At 37.7% G+C, this 19640-nt stretch overlaps 1 protein-coding gene across 1 annotated transcript; it reads left to right on the top strand.

Annotated features, from left to right (window-relative positions):
* Positions 1-450: 450 nt before the first annotated feature.
* On the top strand, positions 451-10474 carry LOC307026944 (uncharacterized protein; the record flags this gene model as incomplete). The annotated part of the gene is made up of 3 exons (XM_079695103.1): positions 451-463; positions 2583-2636; positions 8773-10474. The coding sequence occupies exons 2-3, from the start codon at positions 2629-2631 to the stop codon at positions 10472-10474; spliced, it is 1710 nt and encodes a 569-aa protein (XP_079551229.1). The 5' UTR covers positions 451-463; positions 2583-2628.
* Positions 10475-19640: the final 9166 nt, after the last annotated feature.

Raw genomic sequence — 19640 nt, 5'->3', positions numbered from 1 at the left:
TAAGGTCAGAGGGTATAGTGCTGTAAAGCCCCTGAGACTTATGTGTCATTTCTGAAAATAGACTTGATAAATAACATTTGATTGATTGAATAAACAGACACAGGTAAAGCAGCACCTGCTAAATACCGGAAAAAACATTGTGTTAAATAATTAGGAGATATTTTTATTCAGCTTTCCAGTTCATGTTGTGGGGAATTGTTCTCAAAGGGTGTTTTCCTCACTAGCTTGTTGAGCCTGCTACACAATCACATCTTTAACAAATAGGTTTGAAGACAAAACAGTTTATGGAGGGAGGGGCAGGATGTTCTTTGGTCTCATGATTTCAGAGAAACAGAGATTTCACAGAAACAGTTTGTTTCTGTGAAATCATGTGACCAAAGAGAATCCTGCCCCTCCCTCCTCACTGGTATTTAAAAACGCTTCCTGCTCTCTGCTTCCTCATCTTCAGAGAACAACGACAAAGGTAAGAACACTTTAGAGCAGGAAGCAGGATTTATGACGTGTTTCACTTTTATCTCATAATTATAACGCAATATAAATCAGAATCTAAATCCCTTTATTTGTCCCACAGAGGGGATATTTACCATTGTTACAGCAAAGAGCCAAAGACAGCTTAATGTCTTTATATATCACTCAAGAAGTATGCATCAAAACTATATTACAGATAAAAAACTAGACATTTCACAATTTACAAAATACACATCCAGTACCAGTATGTAGCAGCCAGGTGAAAGTAAAACAAGTTGGTAGTATAAATTGCACAGCTATTTACGGTAAATATGTACAAAAGTATTATTGCACAACAGGAATGATATAGTCTTTGTTGTTATATGTGTGTGTGTGTGTGGGGGGGGGGGTCTACCAGGGGCCGTGGTGGTTGTAAAGTCTGCCCGCTGCAGGACAGAAGGACCTGCAGTATCTCTCCGTGAGACACTGAGGGTGCAGCACTTTCCCAACACCTAACCAGTGTCCAGATTAAGGCTGCAACAAACGACTAATTTGATAATCGATGAATCTATCAATTAATGAAACGATGAATCGACTATTCGGACTATTATGCCTTGCACAATTTCTCAAACGCTCTGATTTAGCCATCAACTTTTAGATTTAGCTTGAGGTTGTTTTAGGCATGTGGAAACTAACAATGAAGACAATAAAGATGAATACTTGATTCAAAAATACATATTTTATTAAATTAACTGAACACATTTTGAACAAAACTAACATTGCTTTTTACTTAAATTAAATAAATAATATTTCACATCAGAAGAAACAACAATGTTTTATCAAATGGTATTAAATAATCTGATGACAGAACTGTAAACAGAATAGCTGAAACTTTAACAAACTAAATAACTCAGTTTCCTCTAATCATTAACCCATGTTTGTATAATGTAGTTAACTCCGTGTGTTGCTGCTAGCATACATAACACCTGACGTGGAAACGTTACTCGTGGATGGGGCTACAGAGCTACTAGAAAGACAGTCGAACCCGGTGCATTCCTCCGTCTGGATGTGGAGCACTTTTTCTAAATGTTTAGACAAATTGCTCGTGTTACCGCCCTCACATGATAAACTCTTATTGCACTTTTGGTAACGAGCATTGAGACATTTAACCACACCTCAGAGGCTTAGTTCTCTTCGCCATCTCCACCATGTGTTTGTCGCATTCATGTAGCAGCCGCGCGCATGTGTGTGTGTGGCCGCCAGCGATTTTGGGCCCCATGAAAATATATCACATTGGTTATTTAACATTTTTGTTCTTAATGTTCTAAAACTGTCAGTCACGGGCCCTTAGAATCGTCCTAACCTTACGGCGTGTGTGTGTGTGCGTGTGTGTGTGTGTGGGTGTGTGTGTGTGGGTGTGGGTGTGTGTGTGTAAACTGCCCCGCCCCCTCGCACACAGACAGATCGCACACAGAGATCTCTTGTCTGGATTGGAAAGATCGAAAATACATCATAGATGATCTTTTTTGTCTTTTTGCATATTATAAACGAGTTGGCACTAAAACTGCGATATAATGTTTATGTAGCAATAATACATATGACATATATGTTTTAAATGTCTCCAGTAGCCTACCGATAAAAAGACCGATAACGTTGGAGCTTAACGGCGCGTAAAACACACGTGATGACGTCAACAACGAATCGACGACTGAATTAGTTGGCAACTAATTTGGTCATCGATTTGAATCGATCAAGTCGATTAGTTGTTGCACCTCTAGTCCAGATGACTCTCCAGGACAGAGCTGGCCTTCTAACCAGTCTGTTCAGTCTCTTCCTGTAACACAACGTATCACTGCTATTAGGAGACGGAATCACCTTTTTGCCTTGGGTCTTTCTATTTGGGCTGTTTCATACTGTTTGATGTTGCTTTCTTTAAATGACTATATATGTGTGTTTTAGTTTATCATTTTTAATAAGACATCTTTTAGTTCTTAGACTGATTTTCTGCTGTAACTCCGGCAGATTTAACTGTGAAATCTGATGGTTTTTGATAAAAACGTTTTAAATATCACTTTCTCTCAATACGTGTGATTTTAAAGTCTGTGTAATTTAAAAACATGTTTTCTTCTATGCAGAAAACTCATCAGGTGATCCATCCTCATGCTCCTGTAACCAGTCACCATGGCAACGTGAGTAATACTAAAATGTTTAAAATTGTATTCTGAAGAAACTATAAAATGCTCCTTTATAAAATGTTCTTTGACATGTTGATTCAATTGACAACTTGCCTTAAAAGAAATGCCTTAAAGGGACCTATCATGCAAAATGCACTTTTAGATGTCTTTTATACATAAAGATGTGTCCCCGGTGTGTCCCCGGTGTGTCCCCGGTGTGTCCCCGGTGCGTCAGGAGACTCACTAAGTGTCAGAAAACAAAACCCTCTCTCTCTTCCTCCGTACCCACATCTCTAAAAACGGGGGAACAACGGAGCTGATCCAGATTTTTCTAGTTTAGAGCAATAGCCCCTCCAAATGTCTGTGCAAATCCCTGGTCGCGCTACAGAAAGGGAGGGGGAAAAGGGACGTTTTAGTGATAATTTATTTATTGACGAACGGAAGAGAGCAGGAAATGTTTTGGTGTGTGAGTCAGTCACTCTGTGATCCGCTCCGTCACAATGTGGTTTGGAACATGATATGGCGTTTAACCCGGCAGCATTTAGCTGAGTATCTCGGTAGAATTCTGAGCAGGCACAAGCTCCCCCTCCTCTTTTTTTCAGTTCAAGCTAAGGATCCAGAATCAGCGTTTCTCTAACAGCTGGAATAGAGGGGTATGAGGGATTTCTAAAATGCATGGTCTGTTTGGTATTTTGAGCAAAACACTTTTTATATATTTGTATATATCTGAGACCCATAATATATGCCTAAAAATAGCATGAGACCTGTAATACACAGCCTGTTGTTGCGTCGGGGACCGGTATTAATCTCTGACTATTAATCAGACCTACTGATTGACCTATCAGAAGCTATTGAGTCTCTGCCAGTTTACCACCAGGCTCAGATCCACCTCTGAAAGGTCTTACCTCGACTAACTTCTGGAGAACCAGGTTCAATGAACTGCTGTTTTAAAGCAGACAACATAATGAATCAGTTTAATCCTTAGATGCACGAGTGATTGGACTCTACACTCTCACATAGGTGGGTCAAAAATAACCCATATAAGAAGCACATGTTTTTATGCCATTTGTGTCACTTTGGTGAAGAATAGTTACTCGTATAATATCATATTTTGGTCCACACAAGAATGATTTCATGTTTGACATTTGTTTGACAGGCAGGTAGGCCATCCAGTTATTTTAGCCGGGCCGGCTCAGATGATTGGTCGTGCTTCTTACAGTACTACGGCTTCCACAGACGACATTTTTTTATGGATTTGTTGTCAAAGCTCTTAAGATATTCATTGCTATCGAGATGTTAAGAGACACAAAGTGTATCTCGAGCAGGTTTCTAAAATGTACCTAACCCACCGTTAATTCACTGGTTAAAAAGTAAAAAGCTTTAACATGTTATTTAATTTTGACCCACCAGTTAAACTGTAAAGGTATAGTCATTACGTCACAGGTTAAAAAATGCTCTCTGGTATGAACTTTAAAGTATATTATTAATTCACCAGTTTAAAATGAGTTCCAGCTGTTAATTACATTTTCCCTCCGATCATTCTTTTGAGGTAAATTCCTCAGGCCACCGGTACATTTCTACTCCTGTGTCTCACTAAAGGCTGACTTTATATTTTCCATTAGAAGCAAATACATGTCCATACCCATATATGTGTATAAGTCATTGTATTCCTTTGTAGTCAAAGACTGGACATGTCTGGAGTAGCCTCACGTTGTACAAGTACACTTTTATGAAAAGTATTAAATAGTGTCATTAGAAACGGAGCAAAAAGCTCTGGTTAGTTTTTTGTGGACAAAAATAATGTTATTAATAATACAGAAGATGTGGTTAATGGTTTTAATGAATTCTTTGTAAATGCGGGGCCAGATCAGGCAGACAAAATTAAAACCATAGAAACAACTAAAGGGGAAGATACGAACCTCTGGAATGAAAACAATACCTCTTTCTTCCTCACACCAGTCGAAGAAAAAGAAATTATAGATACTGTGCGAAAATGTAAAAGCAAATCTTTGACCGATTGGAATAATATTGATATGATTATAGTAAAAAACATTATTGAAGAAATTGCAGAACCATTGACTCATCTCTTTAACTTGTCTTTTCAATCTGGTAAATTCCCAAATAAAATGAAAATAGCAAAAGTTATACCATTATATCAAACTGGGGATAAACACCATTACACAAATGACAGGCCTGTTTCATTGCTCTCTCAGTTTTCCAAGATCCTTGAAAAGCTTTTTACAAAAACACTTGACAGGTTCATGGAAACACATCAGCTTTTGGACGACTGTCAATATGGATTCAGGAAAGAGAGATCAACATCTATGGCACTAATGGAATTAAGTGAGGAAATAGCAAACTGCATGGACAATAAAAAACAAGCAGTGGGAATATTTATAGACTCACAAAAAGCATTTGACACATAGATCACAATATTTTACTGATAAAACTGGAATGGTATGGCATCAGAGGGTGGGATTAAACTGGGTGAGAGATTATTTAAGCAACAGACAACAACTTGTTGAAATTGGTGAACATAAATCAGAATACATGAACATAACTTGTGGAGTACCTCAGGGGTCCGTGTTGGGTCCAAAGCTGTTCATAATATACATCAACGACATTTGCAGAGTATCAAATATCTTGAAATTTATTTTATTTGCAGATGACACTAATATTTTTTGTTCCGGTGACAATTTGAAAGAGTTAATGGAAGTGATAACAGCAGAAATGATTAAAGTAAAACATTGGTTTGACACAAACCAATTATCATTAAATAAAAGCAAAACAAAGATTATGTTATTTGGAAATCATAAAACAAATCCACAGGTGCAATTAATACTAGATAACATAAACATAGAAAGAGTATATGAAATTAAGTTCCTTGGTTTGAGAACACAAAATCAGCTGGAAACCTCATATCACTCATGTAAAAGCAAAACTGGCTAAAACTATCGCAATATTGGGAAAAGCCAGATGCATTCTGGACTATAACTCATTGAATACTCTTTATAACACACTGATATATATCTGATCTACTGTGTGGAGATTTGGGGAAACACGTATAAAACCAACCTACAGCCGTTACGCACATTACAAAAAAGGGCTATAAGAGTTATCAGTAATGTTGGATATCTTGAACACACTAATGTATTATTTTTGAAGTCACACATATTGAAGTTCACTGATCTGGTTAAATTTAAAACGGCACAAATCATGTACAGAGCAAGACATAATCTACTTCCTAGGAAATTAAAAACATTGTTCGTAGACAGAGAGGGGGGGGGGGGGGGGGGGTGTGTGTGTATCATTTGAGAGGAAATCTACATAATAAACAACTCAAGGTCAGAACAACTCTGAGAAGTATGAGTAGAACAATCTGCGGGGTGATTTTATGGAATGGTTTGGAGCAGGAGTTCAAACAAAGCACAAGCATCATTCAGTTTAAAGGATGGACAGAAACACTTTTTTGAAAAACTATGAGAATGAAGAGAGGCGATTGAAGATAAGAAATTATTGTAATTGTATAAATGTAAAGATGTGAGTAGGAATAACTTACAGAAATGATTTAAAGGATAATCATTGATTAGCAGTAAGTAAGGGGTGGGAATTAATAAGCATTTGCTTCCTCCTGCTCCCTTTCGGACACTTATTATTATTAATATTATTATTATGAATATTTTTTGTTGAATATATAAATATTATTATGAATATTGATAAATACTGTTGTAAATACGGTATTCTGTTTTTCGCATTTATTATTTTGTATTTGTTTTTTTAAATCTGTTCGAAATAAAGATGAAATGAAAGTGAAAGTGAACGCAGACAGTAATTTCCCATGAATGTAGAGGCCTCCTGCTTTCAGCCTGCTGTGAGAGTGAAGCTGTCTTTCTTGCTAAATAGTGACTCAGATAGTGATAAGACATAACAACCCTTAACCTTTTCAATTCCAGCCGATCAGACCGTTTGCATTTGCAAAGTATAGAGCTATGTGAAATACAATGCATTTTACATTGTGGACTCTAAAATACTATATTTGATTATATTTACTGCAGATTTCACTCTGAAATGCAAATCTCTACATTGTATAACATTACTACATAATCACATTATTACCCTAACTACTTTTTCACATTATTTTTGACAAAAACTCAAAACGTGTTAGTCTAGTTTTAGTCAACGAAAAATTACATTTTAGTCAACTTGTGTCTCTATACTCTTTGAACGCTCCGTCCCCGGCAGATCTCTGTGTCCGCTGCAGCATGTCTATTAGGCCCCGCCCCCAGCACACAGAGAGACCAACTCAGTCTCATAAAAAAACGTGTAATAACTACGTTGGTCCAAAACGTAGGACGTAGTATTTCTACAAAAACGCATCTGAAGTTGTAAGATCCCTACGTTTTTTTTCACCATTCATTCCAATAACTGGCCTCTATGTCACGTGATCTTCACATTTCTCCCTGCAGAAAATAAAAACATGGCCAAACTTCGTTTTATTCTCGGTGGAAATTGCCTATTTTAAGGTTTTGCGCTGACCAAAACTATACATTGACGGGGTAGCAATAAAGATAACACCATTAAACAGTTACACAACATAACAGAAATAATATCGATAGGCATTTTCCACCGAGAATAAAATGAAGTTCGGCCATGTTTTTGTTTTCTCATTGCTCATCTTATTTTAGATTTTTCACGCTAATAAAGTGCCATATTACCCGGCCAAAGCCGTCAGTCCATAGTGGCGAAGTGACCTTCGTCACATTTCCTTCCCCCTCTCCCCAGGAAACACAGTGTCTTTACAGTCTCAGTTACGGGACAACCAGTCAGCCACCCGGTTTCAACGCCGCCTCCTCCGCCACCTCCAGCGGGGCCGCTGAAGCCAGTGAAGCCTTTTTGTCCTGTTGTAAGGCGTTGGTCGGCCCCTACTCCAACCCAGGCTCCGTCGCCTCCTCGTGGGTCCGTTAGCTAGTATGTTAGCTCGTCCGTTAGCTTGTCCGTTATCCCGTCCGTTAGCTCGTCCGTTAGCTAGTCCTCTTTGTCTCACGTCTCCTGCTGCCTCAGCAGCCGTGGCCCCCTGGTCAGTTCCAGGCCTAGCCACCCCCAGCCGCGGTTCCTCTCTCTGGTCCCTCTTCTTTCCTCTCGTCGTCGTCACCTCCTCACTTGGTCGAATCCCACTTCTGACACCATTGTGACGCTGACAATTGAGTGGCCCGACCAAGCAAGGAGGCAGAGGCAGAACGTCCAAAATACAACCCGGTGTGGGCATTTATTACATCATGAACACATGACACACAGCCTCAATCCTGCTGAACATGTGCACACCGCCACCATTTTCATTTTTTTATGTTGCACCACACTACCAGCCTCACCACACATAGGGAAACAGAGCCTAAATACCTACACTAATCAGCACAACATGACACAGGTGAGGGGGGAGCAATTAGACACAGGTGTGAGGGGGGGGGGGGGGGGAGGAGACAACACAGGGCACCAGGTGAACATAATCGGGAGTCAAAGAGTGGACATGTCTGGACTAGCCTCACGCTGTACAAGTACACTTTTATGAAAGTGAACGCATACAGTAATTGTCCATGAACGTAGAGGCCTCCTGCTTTCAGCCTGCTGTGAGAGTGAAACTGTCTTTCTTGCTAAATAGTGACTCAAATAGTGATAAGACATAACAACCCTTAACCTTTTCAATTCCAGCCGATCAGACCGTTTGCATTTGCAAAGTATAGAGCTATGTGAAATACAATGCATTTTACATTGTGGACTCTAAAATACTATATTTGATTATATTTACTGCAGATTTCACTCTGAAATGCAAATCTCTACATTGTATAACATTACTACATAATCACATTATTACCCTAACTACTTTTTCACATCATTACATTAATACATTATGACATAAATACTTTAACCTATAACATCACAACATTATTACATTAATACATGTTCCAGGTAAACTAGTTTGTGGCCTTTGAGTAATTAATATTCAAATATATAATTCATATATAAACATATATAATAATCATATTTGAGAGTTCTTGGAGGATTAAGGTATACAGACACGTAACCGCTTTTTGTGAGGTGGTATTTTTGTATTTCTATGTTCAGTAGTTTGGAGATAATTTTTTTTTTTCTACAGGAACATCTCACACAAACATGATAACACCAACTACAGAGTTAAGATCATTCCAGGATCTCCCTCTGTCTACCGGCTGAAACCAAAACAAGAGAACATAGGATCTATAAGAAGACTGACTCTCGGTGAAAAAGATCCAACAAAGAAAAACAAAACCATCTTGCTTGTTGGTGAAACAGGCGCAGGAAAATCCACTCTGATCAACGCTCTGGTTAACTACGCCATGGGGGCGAAGTATGAGGACAATGACTGGTATCAGATGGCAGAGGAAGAGAAGAGAAGACAAACAGAAAGTCAGACGTCAGACGTGATCGTGTACGAGGTCTTTGGTCTTGAAGACAGAACTCTGCCCTTCTCTCTGACCATCATCGATACTCCTGGGTATGGAGACACCAGAGGGATTGAGAGAGATGTCCTCGTCAGTGAAAGATTGTTGGACTTGTTCCGCTCAACAGAAGGAGTTCATGAGATCGATGCAGTGTGTCTGGTGCTGAAAGCGAGTGACAATCGACTGAGTGACCGACTGACTTACGTCTTTGATTCAGTGGTGTCTCTGTTTGGAAAAGACGTAGAGGAGAACATCGTTGCCCTCATCACATATTCAGATTTTGTGACGCCTAAAAATGTTCTACAAGCTCTGAAAGATGAGAGCATTTGCCTTGCAAAAGACGAGGAGGGTCAGCCTGTTCATTTCATGTTTAGTAACATCCAGAAAACAGAGAGAAATAAGAAAAATGAGCGTACTCTAAAGTATGCATGGGAATCAACAGACGAAGAAATTGGTCGATTCGCAGATTTCCTGAAAAATACCAAACCACAGAACCTGACAGGAACTGTTGAAGTGTTGAACAGACGCATCAGAGTGAAAGCCTGCATCGAAAACCTGCAGGAGAGAGTTCAGTTCATTGAACTGAAACAGAGAGAGATCAAACAGACTCAGGAAGGTCTGAAGAAACACGAACAAGACATGAAGAATAACGAGGACTTCACAGTAGAAGTTGATGAAGTCTATAAATATAAAGTACCTGTAGAAGGTAGGAAGATATGGTACTTGTTTGGGTTAAACAATGCAGGAGCTACCTGCTGTGAAGTCTGTAAGGAGACTTGTCACGAACAATGCGAAGTGGCCCCGAGTCCACTTCAGTGTGAGGTCATGCAAAACAAATGCACAATATGCAAGACAAAGTGTGAAATATCAGGCCATAAGAATGAGCTCCACTGCACAGCATGTACTGGTCAGTGTCCTGTATCCAAACATGTGAAAACACCCTGGAAATATGTGAGCAAGACCAGGAAAGTTACTAGGACCATACAGCAGATGAAAGAGATGTATGAGAAGGGTAGAGAAGGCAGTGAGAAGTCAGGAAGTCTCTTGGAAACTCTCCAGAAGAAAATGAAAGAGCTCCAGAAAGACAAAGATCAGATTCTGGAAGAGTCTTTCCAACATGTTGTCAAACTGGAGGAGATCGCCATGAAGGTTGTTTCCCTCTCCACTCATGTCCAGCTGGACTTCCTGATCGAGAAGATGAAGGAGAAGGGAGACACAGAGAAGGTCAAGAAACTGGAGGAGATGAAAAGTAAAATGGAGGAAAATCCAAGATTCAAATCAGCTCTGAGATACATGTCTACAGTGATTGGTGAAACAGCAGCTTTTGCTATCGGTAAAGCAGCTATGAATCTCCTCAGAGGAAACACAGCTGAGTAGAAAACAAGCTACACTTTGATGAAAGGTATTTCATTAAAGTGTGATGTTGATAATGTGATTGACCTTTTTATCTTTGTAATTCCTGGAAACAGCCGTTTGTGGTTTACCGTTCAATAACCAATCCTTGCTTCACTGAACACGTTAATTCATATTTTCCACATCTCTGGTTCACTTTGTCCTTTGTGACCCAAAGTCCCTCCTCACAATGTCCGTGAAGTTCCGCATGCAGCCCAACATGTAGCTAACTGTGCATGCTCCTCCAGCTGGTTACCGAGCAGAAGAAGAAGAACACAAAGTGAAGGATTGTTAGGAAGAGATGTTGGATGAGGAGACTCGTCGTTACCAGCATGAATATCATTGAGAGAGTTTGTGGAGCTCCAGACGAACACAGACCCTCAATTGTTGCTCTGGTTTCAAATGGAGGAAAGAGCCCCCCCTGCTGTTCAATGTTAGCTACAGCAGCTCTCTCTCTCCTCTGTATACAAAGCATGGCAAATAAAGCAATGCATGATTTGATGACTTGTTCTTTTCATGTAAAGTCAATTGACTGATATACTTTTGGAATAAGAAAATGATGCCTTTGAATCTTTAGTTGACAGTTCTGCAGAAAGACTTTGCAGCTCTTGAGGCTTTTGACTGGTTTTTAAACTATGTTTGGTGTAAAAGACGATGTGTCATCATTTGTTCTGATGTTATTGTGTATTCTCCACATATGAGGATGTTCAACCTGCAGCTCAGTTTCTTCAAATCACACTCATCACATGTCCTGCATATAAAAGAGACGCAGCTTTCTGCTGGAAAGTAGAACAAAGAAAAAACTCCATTTCTAGTTTTTTATGAGTTGCATTTATAACTTTTTAGATGTTCATCTTTAGTTGCTTTATTTGGAGACTTGATTATTGTCGGTTGAGTTCATCTTTTTTCTTCATCATTTGATCATTTGTGCATAAAAAGCTGATGTTTGTGGTGTTTCTTGAACCATGTATGATGATGATCACCTTGAATGTGTTGTTTAGGAAACAGGTGTCAGTGACGACAGAGCTGAAAGAAACGTCTCCTGTTTTTAAGATTTGCATTCAGTTACTTTGCATTTGACCTTTTTAGATATGAAGCATTTATGGTTTTATTTTGAGACTTGAGTTTCAGCAGTTTAGTTCAGATTATTTTTCTTCATCATGTCATCATTGTTATCATGTGTAATCATTTGTAAGCATATATCAAGTGAATCAATAAAAACAAGTAGACTGTTGTGGTCTACTGAAAGACAGCAGCTTCTTCTGTGATCGTGTGACTTCTGAGCAAAGCTCGATGCGGCCTCTTGGGGTTTTGATGAATGTATAATTACATTAGAAATACATTTGATGTTGAATCACTCAAATCTTTCAAAGTTATCAGAAAGATGGAAATCAGGAGTTGACCCTAATTACAAATCCTCTCCACAGATATTTAGTTTTCTTAAAAACACAAACAGTCATGGTTCTCTGATTATGGGGAAGTTTTTGGTCAAAAGTAATAAATATGCAAAGCAGGTGATTTTGTTTCTCCTGAAGATATGTTTCAAAAACATGTAAATAAGTGTTTTTAAAATCTGCTAAAGTAGACATTTCATTACGTCTCCTGAAGTTTCATTCTAGATTAGATTAGACATGTTTATGAATATTTAATATAAGAGCACAAGTTTGGTTCTTTATTTGAATCAATATGAAACATGTAGAGTAACTAGCTCCATGTAGTGCTGTAATTAAATAACTAAATAAAAGTTATTAAATCTGTTATAGAGGGGTACAAAAGGGTTACATCAGAATATAGTATTTTTAGTGCAAAACTTGTATTCGTAGAACATACGAATAATGCTATTGCTTGGTTCCCAGTGTGTGTGTGTGTGTGTGTGTGTGTGTGTGTACATCTGTTATAGACAGGTACAAAAGGGTTACATCAGAATACATTATTTGTTGTAAAAATTGTATTTGTAGAACATACAATTAATGCTATTGCTTGGTTCCAATCTGTGTGTGTGTGTGTGTCTGTCTGTCTGTCTGTCTGTCTGTCTGTCTGTCTGTTTTCTGCAGCTGCACTGCCCCCATGTGTCCAAACCCATTGCTGCAGCCTCTCAATGCTCACATTACATGTGCTTTATAGCTATGAGATGTAACATCACGGTTTTAAAATGTCTAAAAACGGTTGTTAAATCAGAAAAACACATGGAAACCACCACCAAAAAAAAAAAAAAAGTACATGACAAAGTTGCAAATCGAAGTAAACATCCCCCGTGTGTCCAAACCAAGACCCCAGGTTGTGCTCCGGACTCTGAGGAAAATATTCCTAGTGGCCAAAAGGCGGTACTACAATTTCCATATCAGTCCGTGACGTCACCCGGCCCAGAAATACTGTTTACCCCTTGACAATCAGAGTGTGAGTAATGTGAAGTTCTTTTGCTAACATCCAAAATACATTTGTTATTAAAAAAACAAATACATAATAACGACAAATAACTAAATAAACAAATACATACAAGAGGTAAATGGTAATCAAGAAAAGATAAAATAACAAACCAAATAAATCAATAAAACGTAAACACCCAGTTAATGATTAAACAATTTCATCCCTGTATCCTCCAAAAATCATGTCCTTCCTTTTTTTAACCAGTCGTACGTTAGGACATCCCCTGAGCTCCTCATTCAAACTGTTCCAGAACTTCACCCCACAAACAGAAATACTAAACCCTGCTTGGTTGTGCGCACCCTAACATTAGTGAATTCAAATAATCCCCTTAACCTGTAAAACCCCAAGGTCCCCCCCCGGCGGGTACTTTTTTTGACACTGTGTCTCAGGGGATCTTAATATTTAAGAACCCATTAATGTGTTATACCAGATTAACGGGAATAATCTCAGCTAACTGACGATACAAACCATTTTTACCAAAACAAAACACAAGTCTCATAAGAAACATCTAAATGACCCCTGAGCGAAAAATGCTAACCTATTACTGCACCGATAATCACTCCTAGCTCCCTTATTACTTATCCTAGCTGCACATCGTTTATGATCGCAAGGAGACACAGAATCTAACGGTGCCCACCTCAACACTGAAAGATACAAACTTGCGACATTATCAAAACAAGTGGCGCTAGGTAGCCCACAACGCTAACATGGCTTACCTTCGTCTTTGTCTGGTCTAAACTGGTCTTCAATGGCATTAAAACGATAACAATGATGCTGTAGTTAATCCAATGTGTCTGTGTCCCCTTTGAAATGTTCTGATAATCCATAAACTATACTACTGTTTTTTGGAGTTGCTCTGAGAGAGAAGCGGTGAACAGGTGTATGTATCTCACACTTTTATTGTAAAGGTAAACATGATGGAGGCGATGATGATCTGTTGATAAAAAAGATAGTTATGTAAATGTAAAGAATTTATATTAAAACGTTTATTTATTTATTAAATTTGTTATATGTATTGAAGATGTACGCTTTAAGGCCTCTTGAGTTTGGCATAGGTGTTGTAAAATATTTGAGTAAATTAAAAAGAATACTTACATTTAAAGTATTTCCTCCAGCTGATCGGTTCCTGGAGATTAAACACAAGTTTTATATTTGACTCTTTTTCTAATGAGGGTTGATACTGCAGGTTACATCCTCAATGCAGCACTACTGCCCTCTCCTGGATTTAAACAGGATGTCACCCGTTATAAACTATATATTATTTTGATTTCAAATAACTATAAACACATGTACAATTACTAAAACTTTACTATGAACATACTACAGGTAAAAGTCCTGCAATCAAAACCTTGCTTTAGTAAAGTGTATCAGTGAAAACTCACTGGACACCGGCGCAATGAATTCTGGGATACGCTGAAGGATCCATCAGCTGTGTCGTCTGACTCCGGGAGATGAAGGTCGCTTTGGTTGAACGCGTTTGGAGGAGACTTCAAATGGAGCAGCCATGTTTCTCCAGATGTGTGGATTACTCTAACTAGATTTTACTGCATAATCAATACTTTTACTTTAACTATATGTTTCTGATACTTTAAGGTTTCAATGCAGGACTTTTCCCTCCTCTGTTGTTACCTTTCACTCAAATACTGAACTACACATTCAAGGTATTAGTGATTTACTTCAGTATTTATGTTTTCTGATACTTTATATTTAGTTCCAGTAATATTTATATTTTCTGTCCAGTTCAAACCATGTATTTCCAGATGTGTTGGTAACTTTTACTTCAACTATTTACTGCTCAATTAATACTTTTGCATGAAAGTTTTAAATGCAGGACTTGTACCTGCATGTTGTCTTTTCCCAGTGAGGTATTAGTACTTTTATAGCTGTAAAACATCGACTATTTGTCGTTCAAATCCAATAATAATGAATAAAAACAGCAGGTTTGTCTTTTAAATCTATGACTGACACCTTTCTTATCTACAATGTGTACAGTGACTCTAAAAAGAGCTAAGCTTCAGGCGCTTATCATCATACATGGTTAAAAAAAAAACACAAGCATCCGCATTTTATGCAAAAAGTATGACGTGGTAAAGAAAAACAGCTAGATAAAGATATTACATTTAATCTGTGCTTTACAGGATGAGCGACATGTTTCTTTGATGAGATGTTCCACACCCTTACAGGAACTTGTTTGGTCTGCGTGTCAGAGGCGTTTACCCGCAGTTTCTGCATTCCAACCAAATGAAGCGTAACGGTAAAAACAGCTGCTGACGTGACAACAATTACCAACAACATGAACCTGGACCTAAAAACAAAAACAAAATGTGTTATCTGCCTGCCTCTGTATACATTATACAGTATGCAGTATTTGATCCACATGGTTTCATTTATCAGCCTCATTGCTGTGATGTCTGAGAGTAATCTACGTGGATTTAATAGTACCGCATAGTTTAGCAAATAAAAGTGATCGATCTCCCAGCTAGCGCTGTTTGTGTAGTAGGCTATTTTGTAACGTAACGTTAAGTAATTCACTATATGTAATCATGCACTGTACTTAAGTACAACATTGAGTGACTTTTACCTTACTTAACTATTTAAATAATTTGCTACTTTGTTTTTCTACCCCACTACAATTCAAAGGTTAATAGTGAACTTGCATCACCTATTTAACTCTTACAGTCTCTGCAGGTTCATTGTACTGCACAAGTACTGTTGCAGCTGCTAGCCAGCAATAAACTAGATTTGATTTGCAATTAATTTAGGTTTTCTTGACGGATAAAAGCTTAATGTAAAACTGTTACTTAAACCTGATTAATAGTTGCATTATTGATTAACACATTTGGCTCAAGTGTGCAGTATTACATATGAAATAGCTTGTGCACATTATTGACAGTTAAGGCTAAATACAGGGAGTTGTATCTGCTGTTCAACACATCTTACAGAAATAAAAAGATGGAAGACTAACATCTTGCTTCCTCTTATAGACAAGAAGAACACAAAGACTCTGCGCTTGATGGGTGAGTAAAGACAATCTGAAAATATACAAGAGCACATCACTAGACTGTGGTTAACTGTTTTAAAAGATGAAGAAAATGTGCTGCTCAGTTTCCAGACTCATTTCACTCAGTTCTCGTTGGGTTTACAATCGGGGTTAAAACATTATCATTAGCTCATGTTCTTCATTTCTTTATTCAAGGTCTGAAACCACAGCAAATGTTTTGGCCTTCGACAAGTTTTCATATCAAAATACATGTTATTCTACACCTTCTTTTGGATTTGGGAACACCTTCAGCAGTTTAGAATATAAAACAAATATTCATTGTATTAAAACAAATCACTATAAACATCTGACCTAAAGAAGTATATCAGAATTAGCTTTGCTTCAAACACACTTGGACAAAAACACACGTGTAAAATGTAATTCAGACTTTCTTCCACATGTTTCATCCATTGATGGTATGATGTGTTATTAGTTCATATGGATACAGCTACAATATGCTGCTTCTTCTTTCATTTGAAACTTTGTTCCACTGGTTCATACTCATACTGGTTCCTATTTCAGAATGTGCAATTAGGATTTTTCTTACATACTTTATACATCATGGCTGCTGTTGAACTTCACAATTCAGCATTTCATTTTATCCTTGTGTTTTTCTAAATATTTCAAATATGATCTATTCACATTTAAAGCCATCATAATAAATAATAATAATAATAAATATTCCTATCAACAAGTGACTGATTTTGCCTAAATACCCAATTAAACAAAGCCTTTTTATCCCACATTATAAGATCATTCCACTTTAGTGCTACAGCATTTTCAGACAACAAGCCATTGTGGATTGTATGTATTGCCCATTGGTGTTACAGTGTTCTCTCCATGCACCACAGAACCAGAACCACATGGACCCAAGACCAGAGTCATCAGAGGCAGTGCAGCTCAGGATTCTTTAAGGAGCCTTCAATGCTTCATCTAATTAAATGTAAGCAACCAATTTGCATCAGACACCGTGACACTATGAGTAGATTTAATGTTGTTTTATAACCTGGAAACTGCGTTCATGGTTTGTTATACCTTGTAGCATAGTTTCCACTTCTCTCATAAGCTCATGTCTGTGTGTGTTAAGGCAAACATATCAATATTGTTTTTTAACATTTTGTTGCTCTATTATGATATGTATCATCTTGTTTACAGCAACTTCTGATTGGAGAGAGTCCTCAGCCCCCAGAAGACTTCATCTCTACTGTGGTCGGATCAAGAATTGGCACCAGGGTGGAGGGAGGTGTCAGGAAGGCAAGGCCCTCATCCTCTAAATGGCCTGGCACACTTTCAGAACCTTCACCTTGATTGGTGGAGCCTTTCTAAGGTTTAGTGGCCGTTCCAAAAGTTTGTGACAGACATTCAGAAAAAAACACTACAACATAAAAACCAAGGTATTAATGATTTCATAAAAAACCAGAGACAGCATACTATTGGTTCATGACATTTAGGGTGAGATTTTAATTGTTCATTTAAAATATACATATGTGCCGTGCATGAAATGCAGAGTAAAACTGTTTGTTTTATGTTTGCTTTTGTCTTGTTCTGGTTTGACTGCTATTATTTAATTAAGATGAAAAGTTGCTGTTTTTTTTCTCTTCACGTGTTGTTTGATTTATTTAATTGATTACATTTCATTTAGCTGAGGCTTTTATCCAGAGAGACTTACAATAAGTGCATTCGACCAACAAAATACAACCTTGAAGAAAACAGAATCATATAAGTACATCAGGTTTCATAGAGCCAAACATTTCAAGTGCTACTCAACAGGCTTTAGATAAGCCAGCCCTTTATTAGTATATAAGTGCTTTGTTAGTAATTCTATCTCTGGAAGTGGAGACAAAGAGATGAGTAGTTTCTGTATTTTAGATTTTTTGTTCTTCAGATTGTTATTTTCTTTAGTAATTGATGTGAAATGTTTCTATATGTTGTTTGTTTTTAAATTATTCACTTGAGTAATGTTTTTAATATTTATTACAACATTTGTATCAATAGTTTCTGTTTACTTTTACATTGCATTTTAATATACATACTTGTTCTTTCACACAAATTACTTTATTTTTGTTCACCTTTTCACTTTGTGTTTTTACTGAATATAATTTGTTAGGAATTGATTTGAAACGTTTTATAGTTTTTTTCCCCCATGTTCTTGTCTTTGAAAATAAAATTTGCCAAATGTTTCTATTTCACCAGTTCTTTTTGCATTTTCAACTTTTCCTACGAATAACATTCTGCATTCAAAGCCTTACATCTTTAACATTATTTATACATTTGGAGTTTCATGCTACTTTTTAACTTAATATTCATTCATATGGAAACCATTCAGTCATCCAAATAGTCCTGATTATTCACTTTCTTCTTACACATTATATTTCAGCATAAAGCATTCCCACTAGCAATTTCTTCAGGAATTGCATTCTCTAGTTGTCTTATGACATTTTACTTCAGGTGTCGTCAACTGGAATCTCTTAACAGAGGGACACAAAAGGGAATTCAGGAAGGCCTACCAGATGTCCAGGTGCTTTCACTGTGACGACCATTATAAGGCCGTCGGCACAGGCTACCGGGGAAGTGGACGGAGAGGAATCTAGCAGGGTTTTTACTCCGAAGAGGGTTCCCGGGGTACTGCAGCTGGAGCTGTTGTCTGGTGGCTGAGGGAGCAGCAGACCCTCACCCCAGTGAAGAATCCTCATTGTGCCCAATGAATAAAATGTGATTCTGCACTGAAATGCCTCTTGGTCAAACTGCATGTTTATCTTTGGCAGCCAGGTGCATGAACACACTCACACTTGTTTTTGAGTAATCAAGCAGCTCTTCAGAGACACATTTCATTTGATTTATTTCAAACCTGTAATACAATAAAAAAGAAAAAAAGAATACATTTAAATGAAATTCGACAAGATAATTATGATACTGTAGAAACATAAGCAGTATCAAATTGATGAACTAAATATTATTGACTTACAAATGATATATAAACACATGATCTACCCAATTACACATCCAAGGCGTGGGAAAAAGTTTACCACCCCTTCTCCAAAAAACTAAATTAACATTTTGTATGTCTACATACAATATACATTTACAATTATAAATACTGTAGATGATATCATTCTTACTACTATATATATATATTTATAAAACGGACAAGTCAAATCAAGCAATCTGATTGGTTCTTAGCCGTGATATACTGAGCGTATACCAAGGGTAGAATTGTAAGTTACTTTTCACAACAAGTCAGTATCCCTCCGCGCATGAGAAACACAGTATACAGTTCAAACTGGAACAAGAAAGCAGCGGAGAAGTAACGGGCAGAAAGCCTCCTTTTTCCGCTTCGCGTCGGGCTGAACCACGCCCCTTAGCTGTGACATGATGAGCATATACCACGGCCTGTCGTGAGCTATTGCTTAAAGAGCTTACGAAATGAAGGACAACACTGTTCTTATTAGGATAATATATACTATTATTAATGGGAAATCATTTGTCATTAATGACAATATGCTCGCTGTATTTATAAATCGTGAATTATTAAAACTTTCCATGCTCGCTTCCGATGTTACACGACCGCTCCGGACCAAACAGCTTTCGACGGTTAGTGACGTCACGCACGTCACGAGTAGAACACTTTTTGAATAATACACTACCTATATGGCTGATGTCGGACTCTGGAGACAGCATCGAGTG

The sequence above is a fragment of the Notothenia rossii genome (assembly GCF_949606895.1).
Source record: "Notothenia rossii genome assembly, contig: scaffold_158, whole genome shotgun sequence".
Taxonomy (NCBI): domain Eukaryota; kingdom Metazoa; phylum Chordata; class Actinopteri; order Perciformes; family Nototheniidae; genus Notothenia; species Notothenia rossii.
Note: the sequence above shows the minus strand (reverse complement) of the source record. Positions and strands in the feature narration are given on the sequence as shown.